We start from the raw sequence: 20,092 nt of genomic DNA, 5'->3' as shown, positions 1-20,092 counted from the left end.
GTTTCGATTCAGGGAGTTCAAAGGGAGCGGAGATGCCCAGCCTGCCACAGGAGCAGCTACAGGAGCAGCACCCCTTAACCCTTTCCCTGTTGTGCCCTGGGGCAATATCCAGAGGGTGGTCCATATTGGAGAGGGAAGCTGATGGCGGCTGGGGGGGTGCAACCAGATACTAGAGAACAGGGAAACTCAGAGAAGCTTTAGTGTTCTTGAACACCCGCCCCTCCCCGCCCCCCAGACTTCCCTTGGGATTCGGTCCTCTAGCCTGGCGGTCCCAGGAGGACCTTAGCTTCTGGTGGACACTGAGGGCGCTGGGATTGGATTTCTGAGGTGATGAATATTCATGAGGCTGAGGCGGCCTCTGCTTCTGTTTACTTAGCCGGGAGGGGCTGGGTTTCAGGTTCACCTTGACTCCGGGAGCCGCAGAGAGCAGGTATCCGCTCTTGCACCTGTTTCTCCTGCACCTGACGTGCAGCTGCTCTGCGCACCTCTCCCGGCTGAGCCTGGCCTGCGTGGCACTCTTGGAGCCACGTTCTCCTCCCCCAGTCTCACCCTCCCAGGGCAGCTTCTACATCCAACTCCTTCTCTAGGGAAGGTCTCGCCTCCAGCCCGGAGCAGTCAGGATTTACAGGTACAAGCAGAGGGCTGATGGGTGGGAAAACCAAGGCATGGCTCTCAATCAGGGTTTGCAGTTCTGCCTCCAGGGCTGACCAGCCCAGTGGGCTGGGGGACCCAGGCACTATCTCCATCCCCTCTGGACTAGAGGCCAAACCAGTCTCCAACGGAGCTTCTGCAGAGAAAGTTTTACTATTAACTTTTACTGAGCTCAAGTTCATTCCCCTTGACCTCCTCCTTCTACCCCCGCCCCCCCTGCAACCAGGCTGGACCATTTATCTTCTTTTTGATAGAAGCATCTCCCCATTCCTACCCAGGGTACCTCGGTCTTATCCAGGGTGAACAAGGGACCCTTAGGGGGCTCTGCAGAAGAAGAGGAAGGGGGTTCCAGGTTTAGTCTCATGACCCAGAAGTTAACTTGATTCCTTACCTACACCACCACCCCCCGCCTCAGTCAATGGTTAACTTCCCTGCTCAGAAGGGGCCTGGCCCTGTCTGGTTAGAGTCCTTTAGAACAGCTCACAGATGTACTTTGGGTGGTGGGGGGAGGAGGGGGTCTGTCCTGGAGCACCCAAAGCCTGCCATTGTGCTGGTCATACAGTGTAGCGGTTGGCTGCCCCATGGGTTAGGGACTTTTATGGGCCCCAAAGCTATACAAACAGCAGATATGAAACTGGCACCCTCAGGATCTGATTTCTATCACTCCAGAAGTGCATGGCTCTAGAGCAAGTCCTCAGCCCCCAGCCTTCAGCCTTCAGCATGGCCACTCAGGGCCTGGCATAAACGGACTGTAGGTCCTATACCACAGGTCAAAAAAGGTAGAATCTGTGTGAAACCTCAAGCCCTCCCCTTGTACCCCCTCCCCACCCCTACCTCCCACCATGCCCTTCCAAGTCTCCTCTGGCCTTCTGTGATTGAACATGGACACATGGCAGGAGACATCTTGATTTTTTTTTTTACACTTTGGAGATCTGGGAACTTTGATAACAATATCACCTTTTCAAAAAGAACAGATTTTACACTGGCTTTTATACTCATTATTTAGATTCCTGTAGCTGGGTTACTGTACACAACACAGACGAATCTGCTAATATAGATGTTTTGCAAATTCAGATTTCCATATGTTAGGCTTGCCACAAGGGGCAAACACCTGCTTTGGAGCTCAGCTGTCCTCCAGGACAGAGGGACAAAAAGACCCAGAAGGGAGCATCCTAGAGAGCCCAGATCCAGAACATAAGGGCACCATTGCCTTCCTGTCTTGGTGAAGGGCCCCAAGGCTGGATACAAGGCTACTTCTGTTGCTATGGTTTCCTAACAAGTTCCTTGTGACCTTGTTAGGACAGTTTACTCCTAGGACAGTTAGGCCCTGCAGAAGCTAACTTGAAATATAACAACCATTAAACCAGGTATATTTTAACGGGCAAAGGCAGAAGCTACTTTCTTGCATAAGGCTAGAAATGGAGTGATTAGACTGGGTTCAGGAGTTGGATCTTCCAATCTGGTCCAATGATCTGGTAGCTCCAGATGGGCACTGAGGGGTGGGGAGGAATGACACCTTGTCAAAGCGGCGGCTAGAGAACCCACAGACTAAGGGAGTACCCTGTCCTTTCTTTCCTACCCTCCTCCAACAACTTCCAGAAACCCATTTGGAACATCAAGTTCTGTGCAAGGAGGTGCTAAGCCCAGGCAGGGCATGCTGCCAAAGCAAACTTCTCAGGCTATCCCTCTGCGCCCTCACCTCTCCAGAGGCCTGCAAGTATTTCTCTCCCCCTCTCCTCCACACTCCAAGTGCCAGCTCTACAAGGTCTCCCCTTGGCTTTTGCTGTTACTGGAGTCTGGTTGGAGGGACAGAGCAGGCAACATGGGGTCTGTTTCCTGGACCACAAAGCAGGAAGGAGTCCTCTCCTTGAGTGTTCTAGGAAAAAAGGTCTGAATATGGAGGACCGGAGATGCAGCAGCCAGGGGCAGCCCAGGTTAATGTGACGCACTCCAAGTCTAGATCAGAATCATGCTTTCATTTCTCCTGAATTTGATATACTCCTAAAATGCCATTGGCCTCCTAAAAATATCCATTCTTACTTTTTTATTGTGAAAATACCGTACAAAGGGGTTACAATTACATGATCAAGGTAATGAGTACATTTCTTATCAGCCATTGTTGCCTCCTCCTTTGTTTCCCCTTCCCATCCTCCCCTCTCCTGCCCCCCCCCCCAATATCCATACTTATTATGGAAAGTCTGGAAATCAGAAAACCAGGGGGGAGAAAACAGCATTCTTTATTCCTTTAACAAAAGCTACCCATTAATAATCACTTGGAGGGCTGGGAAGATGGCTCAGTGGTAGAGTGCTTGCCTTGCATGCATGAGGCCCTGGGTTTGATTCCTCAGCACCATATAAGCAGAAAAAGCTGGAAGTGGCACTGTGGCTCAAGTGATAGAGCACTAGCCTTAAGCTGAAGAGCTGAGGGACAGCACCTAGGCCCAGAGTTCAGGCCCCACGACCAACACACACACACACACACACACACACACACACACACACACACACACACACACACACACACACACACACTTGGAATATTTCTTTCTGGTCTTTTCATAAAACAGTGATGAGCAAGGCACCAGTGGCTCACACCTGTAATCCTAGCTACTCAGGAGGCTGAGATCTGAGGATCACAGTTCAAAGCCAGCCTGGGCAGGAAAGTCCGTGAAACTTTTGTCTCCAATAAACTTCCAGAAAACCAGAAGTGGTACTATGGCTCAAGTGGTAGAGCGCTAGCCTTGAGCTGAAGAGCTGAGGGACAGCGCCCAGGCCCTACCGCATACAAAAAAAAAAAAAAAAAAAAAAAAAAAGAATTGAACACAGGGCCTTCAGGGCCTTGCACATGTTAAGCAAATGTTCTATTCTGAGCTATGCCCACAGCACCAAATTAGCTCTTACTTATTTTTAAAAAAATTTTTGTTGGTGTGGGGCTTGAACTCAGGGCCTGGGCACTGTCCTTGAGCTCTTTTCCTCAAGGCTAGCACTCTTCCACTTTGAGCCACAGCTCCACTACCAGTTTTTGAGTGGTTAATTGGAGATAAGAGTCTCTCAGGGATTTTTCTGCCTAGGCTGGCTTTGAACAATGATCCTTAGGTCTTAGCCTTCTGAGTTGCTAGGATTACAATCATGAGCCACTGGTACCATTTTTTTAAGAACCCAAAAATTACTTTTATTGAATAAGGGAATGTAGTCAGAACTTAAGCAAATCATAAGAATTCTTTAGCTTGGTGGGCTGGGAAAGTGGCTCAATGGTAGAGTGCTTGCCTTGCATACATGAGGCCCTGGGTTCGATTCCTCAGCACCACATATGCAAAAAGAAAAAAAGCTGGAAGTGGTGCTGTGGATCAAGTGGTAGAGCACTAGCCTTGAGCTGAAGAGCTGAGGGACAGTGCCCAGGCCCAGAGTTCAGGCCCCATGACCTGACCCCCCCCCCCCAAAAAAAGAATTCTTTAGCTTGTCTAAGAGCTGAAAGATCAATAGCCAATTGGAGGGAAAAGAGGAAGCACTTTACATTTTCAATGCAGAGAAAAACATACTCTAATTGATACATGTTTCTGTCAAAATTCTCCAAATAAGATCATGTTTATCATCTAATGATTTTGTTCCTTTTATTAAGGGATGAAAAGTGAGATTCAGTGTGTGTGTGTGTGTTACTATTTAGAATTACTATAATAACAGCTTGAGAAAATTCATGAAGCAGAAGCATAACTATGAAAAGATTTAAAACAGTGTCATAAAAGTCTTAACTATAGCAGGGCACTAGTGGCTCATGCCTGTAATCGTAGCTACTCAGGAGGCTGAGATCTGAGGACTGTGGTTTGAAGCCAGCCCAGGCAAGAAAGTCCATGAGATTCTTTTCTCCAATTAATCACAGAAAAGGCTGGAAGTGGTACTGTGGCTCAAAGTGGTAGAGTGCTAGCCTTGAGTAAAAGAAGCTCAGGGACAGTGCCCAGGCCCTGAGTTCAGGAATGGTAAAACACACAAACAAACCAAAACCCCAAAGAACTACAGTATGTGGAAAAGACAATAAAACGAAAGGTATGTTACACTCATTCAAAACAAAATTCATAGGGAAGAACACAGAGCGATGCCCCCTGTTGCCATGTGGTTCTCTCTGTTACTGAGGGTGAAGTGTCACCGGCTGGCAACTTAAGCTTCTCCAAGGACTTAAAGTATAAGCCTTGGAGTATAAGCACAGTATAAGCCTTGGAGCTATGAAACCTTCTGAACAGTTTGGCTTTTTTTTAAGTCCACCTTGGGGCTTGAACTCCGGGCTTGGGTACTGTTCGTGAACTTTTCTGCTCAAGGCTACTGTTCTACCACTTTGAGCCACAGCTCTACTTCTGGTTTTTTTATTTTGTTTTTTTGGTGGTTAATTGGAGATATGAATCTCGTGGGCTTTCCTATTCTGGCTGGCTTTGAACCACTATCCTCAGATCTCAGCCTCCTGAGTAGCTAGGATTAAAGATGTGAGCCACCAGCACCCGGTTAGTTTTTGGCTTTTGAGGGTAAATTTGGGCATTTGTATTCCAGAAATAAATTTTCAGTCTTCATGAGTTTTAGAAGGCTCAGTCCTTCGTGGCAAAGGGAATGATGAAGCTACTCACATTACAGCTTACAGGAAGTAGAGAACTCAGCATCAGTTTGTTTCCTCTTCTTGGCAGTAGTGAAGTTTCAGCATAGGACCTTGTGCTGGCTAGGCAGGTGCGCTATCACTTGAACCATTCCTTCAGCCATTTTTGCTTGTTTTTTTTTTTTTTTTTTTGGTTCCAGTCGTGGGGCCTGAACTCTGGGCCTGGGCGCTGTCCCTCAGTTCTTCAGCTCAAGGCCAGTGCTCTACCACTTGAGTCACAGCGCCACTTCCGGCTTTTTACTTATGTGGTGCTGAGGAATCAAACCCAGGGCCTTGAGCATGCAAGGCAAGTGCTCTACCACTGAGCCACCTTCCCAGCCCTTTGCTTGTTATTTTTTGAATATGCTCAATTTAGCATGGACTGTGATCCTCCTATTTGTACTTTTTTTTTTTTTGTCAGATGTGGGGCTTGAACTCTGGGCCTGAGTGCTGTTTCTCAGCATTTCAGATCAAGGCAAGTGCTCTACTACTCTACTGTACCAGGCCTGAATTCTGGGCCTCAGTGCTGTCCCTCAGCTCTTCAGCTCAAGGCTAACACTCTACCACTTGGGCCATAGCGCCACTTCTGGTTTTTTCAGTTTATGTGGAACTGAGGAATTGAATGCAGGGCCTCATGCATATAAGGCAAGCACTCTACCACTGAGCCACCGTCCCAGCCCGTGCGCTACCACTTGAGCCACAGTACTACTTCTGGTTTTCTGGTGGTTAATTGGAGATAAGAGTCTCACAGACTTTCCTACCTGGGCTGTCTTTGAACTCAATCCTCAGATCTCAGCCTCCTGAGTAGCTAGGATTACAGCAGTGAGCCACTGGTGCCAGGCTCTGTTTGTACTTTCTATATAGCTGACAGGTACAAATATAACACCACCTCCAGCTTTTATTTGTTGAGATAGGGTCTCCAAAACATTTTACTTGTGCTGGCCTCTAAAACACCTAATCTCTGAGTCTAAAGTAACCAGGTTTACAGGAGTGAGCTACAACACCCAACTTATAAGGTTTTAAAAATTGATGATAAAGTTACATGAGTGGCTACCTGTCTAGCTACAGCTTTCTGGTGTCTGCTGGCTTCTGCACCCTCATCTAGATATGTCACACTTGTGCCTAGGAGGAGTCTAGAAACACTGGGGCTTGCCAGTCCTGGGGCTTGAACTCAGGACCTGGGCACTTCCCTGAGCTTCTTTTGCTCAAGGCTAGTACTCTACCACTTGAGCCACAGTGCCACTTCTGGCCTTTTCTGTTTATGTGGTGCTGAGGAATCAAACCCAGGGCTTCAGGCATGCTAGGCAAGTACTCTTCCACTAAGCCACCTTCCCAGCCCCCAGAAATACTCAAGGCTAGCGCTCTACCACATGAACCACAGCTCCACTTCCAGTCTTCTGGTGGTATACTAGAGATAAGAGTTTCACAGACTTTCCTGCCCAGGCTGGCTTTGAACTGTGATCCTCAGATCTCAGCCTCCTGAGTAGCTAGGATTATAGGTGTGAACCACCAGTGCCCAGCCAGAAATACTTTTACTTATTGTCACTCTGCTCCCTTAACAATCTTAATTCTCTAGTTTGCTGTCCCCTGCCTAGCTCATATATACTCAGATGCCAACGACCCCTCTCAGAACTCCTATTTGCTCATAAACATCTTTGTGAAAATGAGCGAAAGGTGAGGCCTGTTGGACAAGGAGGTGAAGCAGCGCATGTCAGGGTACCACTGCATTGTGTGCCCATGTCATGGAAGGTGCTATCTGTGATGCTCACCTCAGCTATGCATCCGGGCTCCACCTGCCTTCCAGACCATCAGTTCCTCTTCAGACTCTTATCCTTGTGGCAGCTTGGTAGGGAAAGGGAGTCATTACTTACTTAATAATTATTGCCATTATTTTAAATTTTACTTTGCAAAACATGTCAACCTCTATGAGCAGGTACCAATGGTAGAGCTCAATGTCAAGGTTAGATGGGATGGATAAGGAAAATGAGCATCAGGAGGCTAGACAAGACCCAGGACTTCCCAGCTCTCCCTCTAAGCAAATGTTCCACACCACTCAGTCCTGTGGGTCATTGCTGGAAATTCCAAATAGCTTGGAATATCACAAGTTGTATTTAACTTTTTCTGGCCTCACACTTGTGATCCTCCCGCTTCAGGCTCCCCAATGCTCTGGGCCACTAGTCCAGGCTCTGTTTAATTTTGTAAATATGCAGTAGGTGTTTCTGTCTGTATGAACAGCCAACAGTTTGCCCATCCCAGATAGCAGTGGGAGGGGCTTATCAAAGCCCTGGTTGCTAGGTGACCTGGAAAGATATAGACTATCTCAGAGGGTCTTGGATCATCCCAAAGCTCCCTATAGCTCTGCAGGGGAATGGGATATGCTCATCACACAGTCCCTCTGCCTGACTCAGCAGCTTCTCTGTTGATATTCACTTTGACAGCCCTTTCCCAGAGCCTCTGGAAGCACTGTATCACACGCCTCACCTGAATCCTGAACATAAGGTTTATTCTGCCCTTCCTTCAACTCTGCCTGTAGTAGGGCTTGAACTCAAGGCCTAGGTGCTGTCCTTTAGCTTTCTTTCACTCAAGGCTAACACTCTAACATTGGAGCCACACCTCCACTTCCGGCTTTTTGCTTCTTCATTGGGAATGTCTTGAGTCTCATAGACTTTCTTGCTTTTGCTGCCTTTTTTTTTTTTTTTTTGGTCGGTCATGGGGCTTGAACTCTGGGCCTGGGTACTGTCCCTCAGCTCTTCAGCTCAAGGCTAGAGCTCTATCACTTGAGCCACAGCGCCACTGCCAGTTTTCTGGCGGTTTATTGGAGACAAGAGTTTCACCAGCTTTCTTGCCCAGGCTGGCTTTGAAATGTGATCCTCAGATCTCAGCCTCCTGAGTAGCTAGGATTACAGGCATGAGTCACCATTGCCTGGCTTAGCCTGTGATTATAAATGAGCCTCAAGAGGGCTGGTCCAAGGTGCTCACCAGCTTTGCCCACTGACCTGTCTCCCCGCAGCAGGAAGCCCAGCCTCAGCTCAGGAAACAGCATGACTGAAGTTGGGTGGTGGAAATTGACCTTCCTCCGGAAAAAGAAATCCACTCCCAAGGTGCTCTACGAGATCCCTGACACCTATGCCCAAACAGAGGGAGGCGCAGAGGCCCCACGGCCTGAGGCTGGAAGCCCCACCAGTGACTTTAACACCCGCTTGGAGAAGATTGTGGACAAGAACACAAAAGGCAAGCACGTGAAAGTCTCTAATTCAGGCCGCTTCAAGGAGAAGAAAAAAGTCCGCGCAATGCTGGCAGAGAACCCCAGCCTCTTTGATGATCGAGAGGATAAAGGACAGTAAAGGGGGCCCAGGAGGATGCTCGCACCTCCCAACCTCCTGTCACCAGCCCGGCCTGAGACAGAAGCTCACCACACTGGCCCCCGCTTTGGTCCTAGATAAAGTCATGGGAAGGTTGTTGTTGCCTGCTGGCCAGGAAATGTCTTGTTCTTAGGTTTGTATGTATGTGCCTCTGCTTTGTGTTAAGGCCTGGGCAATCCCAGGTTCCTCCCCCTTTCCCCTAACCACAATACAAAACCCTCTCCAGTTCCAGGAGAAAGAGAGAGAGAGGCAGGGCCTGGGCAGGAAGGGGGCCTGGCGGGAAGTGGAGAGAGAGGGTGCCAAGAAGGACTCCACCTTCTCCCTGGGCACAGGGTCAAGGGTGAGTTTGAATTGCTGCTTAGATACTTCACTTTCTCTACCTGTGACTGCTCCCTGGACCAATCCTAGAGGAGCACATTTTCTAGAAGCCACGTGATGAGGGCGGTTTCCTTGGTGCCAGAGGCAAAGACGTTGAACTTGAGTTCACCTCTTCACAGAAGGGGTAAACTTCCTGGAACTTTGCCCCAGGTATGGAGGGGCAGAGGACTCGGGACTCATCCTGGGGCTGCTGCAGGCCTGACCAGAAACTCCCCAAGGTTCCCTGCCAGAGTCACTCTCTTAAAGGTGTCCTTCCCCCCACCCCCCAGGGACAAGGGGGGGAGGGGACTCTGGCAAGAAGTAAACACAGCCAGTTTTGCCCTCTTCCTTCTCCCTGTAGTATTTAAGACAGATCAGCTCCAGAGTGAATCCTGGAGCCTTGAACTTTTGTTCAAAAAGTAACTGTAGGTTTTTCTTTATAATAAACGATGCTTGTAATCTACACTCTCATCTTGCACTGATGGCCGTGTCTGTGTCTCTCTCCAAGTAGTGAAGTGGGTCTTTGTGTTCATACTCTTCCTTCAAAGTTCAGGAAGGGTTCCAGTGGGACCATGTCGGAGCTGGGTCGCTGACTCCACCATCAACCTGGGCTTGGTATGACGAGGGACAGAAGAGCCAGTTACAGCTTAGTGGCCAGTTCCTTCAGGGCAATAGAATCCATCAGGGGATCCAAGCGAGAGAAAGCTTTGGCAACTGACGATAAAGTCTCAGTGATTTGGTTTGGGATTAGGATGCAAATTCTGGCTTCATCCTTTAGAAGTTAGACAGCCTTGGGGACATATTTTTAAGCCTAGCCTGAAACTAGTGATAGATTTCCTGCCCAGCAAAGCATGAAGTCCTGAGTTCAAACCCCAGAACCACAACAAATTAAAAGAAAAAAAAAAAAAAAGACTACTCTGACAGGGCACTGGAGGCTCATGTCTGTCTGTAATCCTAGCTACTCAGGAGGCTGAGATCTGAGGATCGAGTTCAAAGCCAGCCTGGATAGGAAAGTCTGTGAGACTCATATCCAATGAACCACCAGAAAACCAGAAGTGGCACGGTGGCTCAAAGTAGTAGAGTGCTAGCCTTGAGCAAAAGAGCTCAGGGACAATGCCCAAGCCCCAAGTTTAAGCCCCATGACTGACCAAAATAAATAAATAAAATAAACAAAAATAAAATAATAAAAAATATTATGACTACTCTGAAGCGGGGCATGGTGGTGCATGCTTGCAATCCCAGTCCTGGGAAGGATGAGGCTAAAGAATGGTGAGATCCTGGAAACCTTGTCTCCAAAGAAAGAAATGGAGAGGAGAGAGGGGATGGAGATAGGCTAGGAAGAAGAGTCCTCCAACCCTCAGTTCCCCCTTCCCAGGAAGGAGGCTGTAGTGAGCTCTATCTTGCAGGAAGTGGTCTATATGTAATGTCCCATAAGTTCTTCTCATAGCCAGTGCTCAATTAAAAATCGGTTTTCATTTATTATGGAATGCGACCATAGCCACAGCTTCAGTCTACTAATAAGGTGAGAACTCCCTCCCTCTAACGTCAGACCTGGCTCATCCTTAAACCACAAGAAGGTCTGAAAAAAAATTAATTGGCAAAATCTCTGGAGTTCAGGGGAGAAATGGGGAGAAACCGAGGTAGTCCCGAAACAATGTGGTCCTGCAGGCTGCTGGGCCCCCACCCTGGGGAGCTAGCTGCTCCTGGGGAAGTCCATTGCCAAAACAAACATCTGCACAAGGGGGCCTTTGTTGGTTGACTTGTCTAGGCCAGGGGAACTCTGTGTAGGAAAGAAACAGACCAGAGGTTGGAGGGACCAAAAGCTGAGGGATCTGCCTTCCGCCAAGCCTCTTTATCCTCTTTCTATTACACAGAACTTTCTAGGGTCTCACTAATAATTCTATCAGTAAAGCCTCACGTGGAGATCTCATCATTCTGTCCCCAAATTTGAAGCCCCGCCCACTATTAACTCCATTAAACAGGGCTGAGCGCAAGCCTGCCACAAGGTTTCTCATTTAATCCTTTCGTCAGTCAGGTGTTGCCATTTTCCTCAATTTCCAGACATGTTAGCTGAGGCGGAGGGAGGTTGGACCAGACACTTTAGATCAGGTGCTGGCAGTAACAGAGCTGGGTTAAAGTTGGAGCTGGTCTGGGCATGTGACCCCGCCCCCTTTCAGGCCCCCCAATACCTCCTCCTCTAATCACACTTGCTGGAAGTGTGGGAAGTTGAGGCTCAGAAAGAAGGGAATGGGTCAGTCACCTGGGACAAGGGGAGTAGAGATAAGAAGGTCCTATCTGGGCCTGATTCCTGGGAAATGAGCCTCACCCCAAGGGGGTTTCTACAGCTCAGAGACAAGGGCAGAAAGTCAACTAGCCTCGAGGCTGTGATCCCTAGGTGTACACAGCAGAGACCTCCCACGCCAGAGGGTGAAAGTTGGCCTGGACACCACCCCGTAGTCTACCTAATACTGGCACTGCCTTGCCACCTCCTCTGAGTCCAAGGGCTCCTCTGCCCTTCACAGGGCAATCCTGTGCACCACAGTCCCAAAGCAATTCCGGTTTTGTTTTGTTTTAAATCTTTCTCCAAGGAAACTGCACACACACCTGTAAGCTGGAGGGTGGGCAGGCGGGCTGGGGCACAATCTGGCAGCTCAGGGAATTCAGAGCAAGGCAGCTACGAGTTTACAGGAGAGGAGGAGGAGGAGGGAGGAGGAGGAAGAGGAGGAGGAGGAGAAACCACCAAGAGCGTAAATATGTGCAGGAGCCGCGAGAGGCTATGGGTTATCAACCACAGTTTCACTGGGCCACAACCCAAGAGGAGGAAGGGGGAGGCAGGGGAGGCCAGCTGGAACTGGCCTATACTGCCCAGAAAAGGCTGACCCTGGGCGGTGAGCTCCCCCTGCTGGACACCCCGTCTGCATGGTGAGCAGTGAGGAAAAAAGTCCCAGACATTCTGAGCTCCCCTCCCTCCTCAGGTGGGGCAGGAAAACCAGACCATGTCAGACATTAATATCACACATGGATGACAGGTTTTTATTACACACGTGGAATGGTGAATGAGGGACAGAGAACTGCAAAGGAACAGCTGAGACCAGGCTCCAAGCTAGAGGAGGACACACAGTAACCATGACACAGGTCAGGGGGTACAGTGCTTCTCCATATCCACCCACCATGGACTCCTAAGTCACAATCCAAGATAGCCGACAACAGAAAAGAGGCAAGGAGGGTAAGGGTCACAGGCTAGATGTCTTTCCTTTCCACTCAGGCTTAACTGGGGGTCTACAGAGAGAGAATGGACCTCAGAGGACCCCTGGCAATAAAAGACTAAAGCACCCACACCCGCATACAATCAAAAGTACAGTGTATCTGTTACAAGTTCAAGGCCAACCAGTACAAATAGTTCTCAGTTTCTGGCTGAGTCACAGCAAATATTGTCCAGCCTGGCTCTGTTCCACGGTCAGTAGGCTACTTGTTCATCTGCAACCAGCAATCAGCTGACCCCATCTCTGATCAGGACTGTGTAGGGAGAAAGCCAGTGCAATCCAGCACAGACATAGACTCAAAGGGTTACATGCTGAGAGTAGGAGGTGGGGTTGATTTAGAAGTTGAAGACAGTCTAGTCTTGAGGGGTCAAATAAAAATGCAGACATGGATTCAGTAGTTTGGGGTAGTCCCAAAGATGTGCGTGCGTGCGTGCGTGCGTGCGTGCGTGCGTGTGTGTGTGTGTACGCCAGTAGAGCGGACCTGAACTTTAGGCCTCTCACTTGCTCAGCTTTTTCCCTAGGGTTGATGCTCTACCACTTGAGTCACATTTTTACTTCTGGCTTTTAGATGATTATTTGGAGATCAGAGTCTCTTGGAGTTCTCTCTCTGGACTTGTCAACCTGGAATGGCTTCAAATGAAACTGTGACCCTCAGATCTCAGCCTTCTGAGTAGCTAGGATTATAGGCGTGAGCCACCTACACCTGGATGGATCTGCATCTTTAACAGACTCCCCAAGTAACACCGGCTAGGCCAAAGACAAGTAGCAAAGATTCTAGATCAGAAAGTCTTGATCTTGGTTGCACAGATTTCCTGGGTAGGGGTGTCTTTTAAGGTCTGAATACCAAAGCTGCACTCAGGTCAGCTAATCATTGGTAATTCCAGTGTGTGAAGTCTAGTGATCTACATCAGGAAATCTCCTGGTCTGAACTACCAATTTCTTTAATTTAATTATTTTTTGGTGCTGGTCTTGGGGCTTGAACTCAAGGCTTGTGCACTGTCCCTGAGCTTTTCATGCTCCAGTTTTTTGGTAGTTAATTGAAGTAAAAATCTCACAGGCTTGCCTGTGAGATCTCAGCCTCCTGATTAGCTAGCATTACAGGCATGAACCACCAGCACCTGGCTTATGATTTCATTTTATATTTGAATGATAAAATACATGTATTTGTATATACACTCACACATAAAATTTCCACTAAGAACACGAACAGGAGTTGGATTAAAATCTTCCTGGCTTATAGATAGCAGCCATGATGTGAGCCTCATCTGCAAAATTCCTGATTAGCTGAGACTGAATACTGATGGTGGCTGAACACTCACTACCGAACAGCTCCTTTGCTCTTAGGCAGTTCCTAAGAGGATCTCGTTTGAAATCTCTTCGATGTCACACAGTCCCACGCACTCTCTTAACACCTTGCCTCTTCAGAATCAAGGTGCAAGTCTTTCATAGAGCCAGTCTTCTTCACCACGGTGAGTCATGGGCCCCAAAGAGGAATCTCTAGCCGGGAGGCCACGCCGGAAGACAATTCGGTCATGCAGGCGGTTTGTTTGGCCTTGCCAGAATTCTATCACCTGAGGGTATAGGATATAGCCACCCCTACAAGGAGAAGTAGAGATATACTGTCTCCCTTCATTCTTTAATCCCTCATCCCAGGTTTGTGAAGGAAGCTACTGGGGTGCATCTGGGGAGGCCTGCCCAGAGGGGATTTGTAATCCTGACGTCCCTTTCAGAATAAGAACCAGCCATCACTCACCAATATTTTGGCTTAGGTACCTCTTGTTCCTGGTAAAGCTGCTTCAGCTCTTCATTTTTCTTTCTCAGATACTGTTAAGGAGGAGCGAAGGGAAGACTAGACACAGGTAATGATTCATTTAAGGGCTTAACCATGTATTACATGTTCTTACAAGCTGAGCACCAGTGTCTCACATCTATAATCCTAGTGACTCAGGAGGCTGAAATCTGAGGATCCAGGTTCAAAGCCAGACAAGGCAGCAAAGTCCATGAGATCCCCCCTTTCCCCTTTGTGGAGCTTAAACTCAAGGCCTAAGGGCTATCCCTGAGCTCTTTTGCTCAAGGCTAGTGCTCTACCACTTGAGCCACAGCACTACTTCTGGTTTTCTAGTAGTTAATTGGAGGTAAGAGTCTGGTGGACTTTTCCTGCCTGGGGCTGGCTTTGAATTGTGATCCTTAGATTTCAGCCTCCTGAGTAGCTAGAATTACAGATGAGAGCCACCAGTGCCAAGAGACTCTTATATCTAATTAACCATCAAAAAGGTGGATGATAGAGTGCCAACTCTGAGTGAAAAAGCTAAGGGACAGTCCCCCAAACCCTGAGTTCAAGCCCGAGTATAGGCACAACAACCACAACCACATGCACACACGTGCATACAAACACACACATATGTGCTCTGGGCCGTGTACTGGGCCATGTAGACTGGAACACAGTCAACAGGAGGACCAGACAAAGGAGGTCTTTTCCCCCACTTCCTGTCCTCCCCCAGGGAGATCATCATTCTCTTCTCTTTGCCAGAGCACGAAGGCCCTGGCATTCCTGCAGACAGCCTCTGGGGATGAGTCTAGGTCCTTATCACCTAGAGGACTACACCAAAGCCCACTCACCTCCCGATCAGGGATCACAGAACTCTGGCGGCTGACCACAGCCCCGATCTGGCTGCTCTTGGGGCGGGAATGGAAGTAGCCCTTGGCCTCATCCTCAGGCAGCTTCTTCACAGGCCCTTCCACACGAACCTGCCCAGGGACGATCCAGCTGAGCGACGCCCAATGCTGTCACCAGCCCTTGCTATCAGCACAGGCCTGCTCTCTGTTCTCTCTGTTGGCTGCCCCACCAATCCCAGCTCCAATTAGCCCAACTGAGAGTTATATGGCAGGTGGAGTACTGAGGCCTGGACAGGATGCATACCCAGTATGGATACCTTCCCAAGCCTGGCCCATAAACTCACCCCTGCCAACCCAGCCCACCCCAAGGTGTCCTGGGAATAATCACTCACCTGCCGGTTCAGGGGCTCCCAGTAGAAGACAAGAGAGGCAAAGGGATTAGAGTCCTGGAAATGAAAGAGAATCCGTAGGCAGCAATCAGGGCTGGAAGAGGATGTGTCTGGTCCACACAAGGCAGGCAGGAGATCTGCAAGACTCAGGCCCTCAGCAGATATATTCATTGTGATATACTGTTTACCACTTGAGCTACACCTCGCCTTCCAGCTTTCTGTAGAATAACTAGAGAGAAGTCTCTCAGAATTTTCTGCCCAGGCTGGCTTCAAACCGGTATCCTCAGATCTCAGGCTTTTTACTAGCTAGGATTATCGGCATGAGCAACCAGTGTCCAGCTCACCCATAGATTTTTGAGAAACGTACATGTGGCTGGCATGGATTAAGGGAGGGCTACTCATTTTGAATCCATTCATAGAATGCATATAAATTCCCTCTCTATCTAATAGTAGGAAAGGTACCAAGGATAAAGTAAGTGAAAAAGATAGTCTCTACTCCTTCAAAGCTTACTATATAGCAGAAGAGACAAATATCAATCACATAATCACTGTAAAACAAATGCAGTCATAAACCAGGGGACCAAAAAGGCAGATGGAAACGTTGCAAGTTGAAATGACAGCAAACAGCACTAAAGGGAGGCTCAGTCCTGGAAGGCTTTGCGGAGGAGACAACAAGAGTTAATCAGGAATCTATCAGATTATAGGAGTGGGGATGGTTCATTCACCAAGGCAAAGAAAGCAATGGCAAGTGCAAAGGCCCAGGGGCAGGGGGAGCGGAGCAGAGAGGAAAGTGGATAGGAAGGAGACTAGGAAGGAGACATGAGAAGGTCATGCAGGCAAGGGTGGAGCTGGGCCCAGCCCACGTGTGGAAGATTTACGCTGAACTCTCACCAACTCTTTTCCCTTCCGACTCTCATAGTTAGTGAAGAAACGAAAGCCATCCTTGCCAAAGCCCTTCAACAGCAACATGCGGGCAGAGGGTTTTCCATCTCTAGGGACATACAGAAGAGCAATGGAATCAGCCCATTTCAATGTCCTTACTTGTCTCCCTCCCATAAGATGTCTGAGCAAGCCCTCCAGCTGTGCCCTTTCGCCAGCTCTCAGGCTGCCACTCCCACGACTTGTCCTAGAGGTGCAGTAGGACATGTTTGCCTGAGACCCTGCTATGGACTGAACTGTGTCCCCCTAAAATCCATATGCTGGTTTAACCTCCCTCTCCCCCATGTGACTGGATCTGCAGATAGGGCCTTTTTGTTTTTTGTCCTGGGGGGGCCTGAACTCTGGGCCTGGGCGCTGTCCCTCAGCTCTTCAGCTCAAAGCTAGTCCCCTACTACTTGAGCCACAGCGCCACTTCTGGCTTTTTCTGCTTATGTGGTGCTGAGGAATTGAACCCAGGGCCTCATGTATACAAGGCAAGCACTCTATCACTGAGCCACCTTCCCAGGCCCAGATAGGGCCTTTTGAAAGGGAGTAATTAAAGGTAAATGAGGTCAGAGGGAAGGAGTTCTAAATACAATAGGACTGGTGTCCTTCTAAGAAAAAAGAGCCACCATAGAATGCTGTCTCTCTATCTCTACACAAAGAAGAAAGGCCAGGCAAGGGCACAGCAAAATAAAACCATGGTTTGTCTAAAGAGGTCTCACCAAACACCATCCCTGACAGAACATTGATCTTGGACTTCCAGCCCTCAGAGCTGTGCAGAATAAACTTAAGCCACTCAGTCTGTATTATCAGACTTTGCTATGGTAGTCCTAACAAACAAGGTCCTAAGAGTAGGATCAACAATGAAGTAATCAGCCAATGCTAAGGATCACAAAAAAGGACTGCTATAGCAGGTCTTCTTCCCAGAATTCTGGGAGATACTGTGGGGACTTACACAAGAGCCCTGCCTTCAAGCCTTGTACTCTAATGAGGGGAGACAAGAAGAGCTGAATAAAAGGTTAGTATAAGAATTGTTTCGGGGCTGGGAAGGTGGCTCAGTGGTAGAGCGCTTGCCTTGCATGCCTGAGGCCCTGGGTTCGATTCCTCAGCACCACATAAGCAAAAAGAAAAAAGCCGGAAGTGTTGCTGTGGCTCAAGTGGTAGAGTGCTAGCCTTGAGCTGAAGAGCTGAGGGACAGCGCCCAGGCCCAGAGTTCAGGCCCCACGACTGGACCCCCCCACCCCCAAAAAAAGAACTGTTTCAAAGGCTCTGTGATTGTCAAATAAATGATAAAAGTCAAGTACTAGGCTCTGTTCAAAAGGATCAAGCTTCACAGAGTGGTCCCCAGGAAATGTAACTTTTTTTTTTTTTGGTGCCAGTCTTGGGGCTTGAACTCAGGGCCTGGGTACTGTCCTTGAGCTTCTTTTGCTCCAGGCTAGCACTTTACCACTTGAGCCACAGTACCACTTCTGGCTTTTTCTGTTTATGTGATAATGAGGAATCAAACCCAGGGTTTCATGCATGCTAGGCAAACACTCTACCACTAAGCCACATCCTCAGCCCAACTCTTTTATTTTTTAAGCTCAACGTTAGGGCTCTACCACTTAAACCACATCTCTATTTCTGGCTTTTCTGGTGGTTAATTAGAGATAAGAATCTAATGGACTTTCCTGTATGGGCTGGCTTCAAACCACAATCTTCATATCTCAGCCTCCTGAGTAGCTAGGATTACAGGTGTGAGCCACCAATGCCCAGTCAAAATGTAGCTCTTGAAGGGCAGATGGAGACAAAGGGTTGTGATTGGGTATGCTAGGGAGAGAGATGCAAAGCTGTGCGGTTTACCATTGAAAGGGATTTAGTGGTCTGGTGTTTGGTTTACTAGTGAGGATTGGTTGACTGAGGTCCAGAGAAATGACTTGCCCAAAGCCATACATTTTAATAACAGTGCTGGAATCATGGAGTTGACATGCAGTGAGTTGAGAGCTCTAAGTTTGAGAATTCATTGGTACCCACCTACAGATGGGGCCCATGGCCATGCCCACCTGGTACAAGTAGCCAGACACATGGCGTTGGCTTCCCCTATGTCAGGACACTGAACAGCTTCTTCAAACCAGGAAGCAAACTGCTTCATGGGGTCCAGAGAAGTCAGATGAGTCTCCTCAAATGCCTGAGAAAGGAATTTTATTCCATTTAATAAACACATCGATTTTTTTTGCACTGATCAAAGAAAGCACTTTCCAAATATTTGCTCCTTTAGTCCTCATTATACAATGTTTCCATGATTTAAAAAAAAAAAAAGCAGTACCTAGGAATTAGATTCTGTGCCATCTTAGAGGTCCAGAAACAGGCATAAAAAGACCAATAACTAGCCGGGAGCCAGTGGCTCACGCCTGTAATCCTAGCTACTCAGGAGGCTGAGATCTGAGGATCACAGTTCAAAGCCAGCCCCAGGCAGGAAAGTCCATGAGACTCTTATCTCCAATAAGCCACTAGAAAACCGGAAGTGGTGCTGTGACTCAAGTGGTAGAGCGCTCACCTTGAGCTGAAGAGCTGAGGGACAGTGCCCAAGTCCAGAGTTCAAGTGCCATGACCCACAAAAAAAGGACTGAATAATTTCCTGGGTCCCAGAGCTAGTAAGGCATGAATTGTGGAGAGTGACCTGATAAAAGCTCCATCCCACGATTTCTCATGTAGTTGGCCTGAGATTTAATGAAAGTCTATATTAATTTTATCCTGTGCCAGTATAGGGGCTTGAATTTGGGGCCTGGTGCTCTCCCTTAGTGTTTTTTGCTCAAGGCTAGCACTTTGCTACTTTTTTGGTCGGTTGTGAGGCTTAAACTGAGGGCCTGGACACTGTCTCTGGGCCTCTGGGCTCAAGGACAGTGCTTTACCACTTGAGCCACAGAACCACTTATGGTTTTTGAGTGGTTAACTGGAGATAGATACTGTGATCCTGAGATCTGTAGCTAATATTACAGGCGTGAGCAGCTGCCGGCTTGGCCACTCTTATCTCTGATTAACCAGCTAAAAGCCAGAAATGGAGGCTTTAGCTGCCTAGAGACGATGAGTCTTTTAGTTTTCTCGGCTCTGGCTAGCCTCAGATCAGTCTCCCGAGTAGCTGGAATTATAGGCAAAAGCCCGTAAACTGACTCCAAGGTTTTTTGTTTTTTTTTTTTGTCTTTTTTGTTTTCCCAATGCTAGGGCTAGAACTCAGGGCATCATGCTTAAACTACACCCCCAATCCTTACTTGTCATTTTATAAGCTGTTCCCCCCCCCACACACACATTGTTTTAGCCTTTTCACAGATGCCTATGCCCGTAGCTGCCTTGTGAGGTTGTTGCTATCACTATATAAGTGAGAAACTGAGGCCCACAAAGGATAAGTCAACTCCAAAGGAGGTACATTCAGTAAATGGCTGGATTCCAACCCACAGTTCGTGTGCCTCTTACAAGGACAACACGCTGCCTCCACCCACATCTCCTCTAAACTCCTCCCGGCTGGAGGAGCCAGCACCCCTCTCCCCCACGTCTCCCACTGGGGTGACCCCTAAACCCTCTGGTTTCACGGGTGGCCCCTTGAGAGGGCGTCTCTACCCCCTCCCTCCGCAGATGGCTCTGGGACCTTCTCCCCGCGCCCGGGCCGGAGTCCCCGCGGCGGTGGCCGCACCTCTTGGTCCCCGCGGTAATTCTTGCGCATCGGCCCCAGGTCCATGGCTGCGCCGCGACAGCACGGATGACGGAGGTAGCCCAGCCACCTGGCAGGTCTTCCGAACGTCACCGTGACGCCCCGAAGCCTGCACGTCATGGGGGCCGCTGTCCACGTGACCTGGACTCGCCAGGCGCTGGGGTTCGACGGCGTTCGGAACCAATTTCTCACGGGGAAGGATTTGCTAGTGGCCCAACCAAACTAACAAGTTC

The 20,092-nt window shown here is 48.7% G+C and overlaps 2 protein-coding genes across 4 annotated transcripts; one reads left to right on the top strand and one right to left on the bottom strand.

The window, feature by feature from the left end:
- The first annotated feature begins 417 nt into the window (after nucleotides 1-417).
- On the top strand, nucleotides 418-9,456 carry Prr15l (proline rich 15 like). Of its 2 annotated transcripts, none has more exons than XM_070028235.1 (2): nucleotides 418-628; nucleotides 8,280-9,456. In XM_070028235.1, the coding sequence occupies exon 2, from the start codon at nucleotides 8,308-8,310 to the stop codon at nucleotides 8,608-8,610; it is 303 nt and encodes a 100-aa protein (XP_069884336.1). In that variant the 5' UTR covers nucleotides 418-628; nucleotides 8,280-8,307; the 3' UTR covers nucleotides 8,611-9,456. The 2 variants fall into 2 exon arrangements, with proteins under 2 accessions (XP_069884336.1, XP_069884334.1); XM_070028233.1 differs by having other exon boundaries at nucleotides 419-628; nucleotides 8,277-9,456.
- Nucleotides 7,060-20,087, bottom strand: Pnpo (pyridoxamine 5'-phosphate oxidase). Of its 2 annotated transcripts, none has more exons than XM_070028232.1 (7): nucleotides 19,842-20,087; nucleotides 18,217-18,341; nucleotides 16,145-16,244; nucleotides 15,257-15,310; nucleotides 14,868-14,996; nucleotides 14,002-14,072; nucleotides 7,060-7,108 (listed from the first exon to the last, which is right to left on the bottom strand). In XM_070028232.1, exons 1-7 carry the CDS (start codon nucleotides 19,977-19,979, stop codon nucleotides 7,075-7,077), a joined length of 651 nt encoding a protein of 216 aa, XP_069884333.1. In that variant the 5' UTR covers nucleotides 19,980-20,087; the 3' UTR covers nucleotides 7,060-7,074. The 2 variants fall into 2 exon arrangements, with proteins under 2 accessions (XP_069884333.1, XP_069884332.1); XM_070028231.1 differs by lacking the exon at nucleotides 7,060-7,108 and adding an exon at nucleotides 11,998-13,844.
- Nucleotides 20,088-20,092: the final 5 nt, after the last annotated feature.

Source organism: Dipodomys merriami, unplaced genomic scaffold (genome assembly GCF_024711535.1).
Source record: "Dipodomys merriami isolate MVZ:Mamm:240054 unplaced genomic scaffold, mDipMer1.0.p SCAF_19, whole genome shotgun sequence".
In the NCBI taxonomy this organism is placed as follows: Eukaryota; Metazoa; Chordata; class Mammalia; order Rodentia; family Heteromyidae; genus Dipodomys; species Dipodomys merriami.
This window is presented reverse-complemented; position numbering and strand designations above follow the sequence as displayed.

What these genes read in the sequence shown, in the direction of transcription:
- Pnpo (XM_070028231.1), bottom strand. Translation starts at nt 19,979, where the DNA reads ATGACGTGCAGGCTTCGGGGCGTCACGGTGACGTTCGGAAGACCTGCC. An exon ending in CTGTGATCCCTGATCGGGAG is followed by an intron (nt 14,073 to 14,867) that starts GTGAGTGGGCTT and finishes CCTCCTTAACAG; the next exon opens with TATCTGAGAAAGAAAAATGA. An exon ending in GTACCTAAGCCAAAATATTG is followed by an intron (nt 13,845 to 14,001) that starts GTGAGTGATGGC and finishes TTCTCCTTGTAG; the next exon opens with GGGTGGCTATATCCTATACC.
- Prr15l (XM_070028235.1), top strand. Translation starts at nt 8,308, where the DNA reads ATGACTGAAGTTGGGTGGTGGAAATTGACCTTCCTCCGGAAAAAGAAA.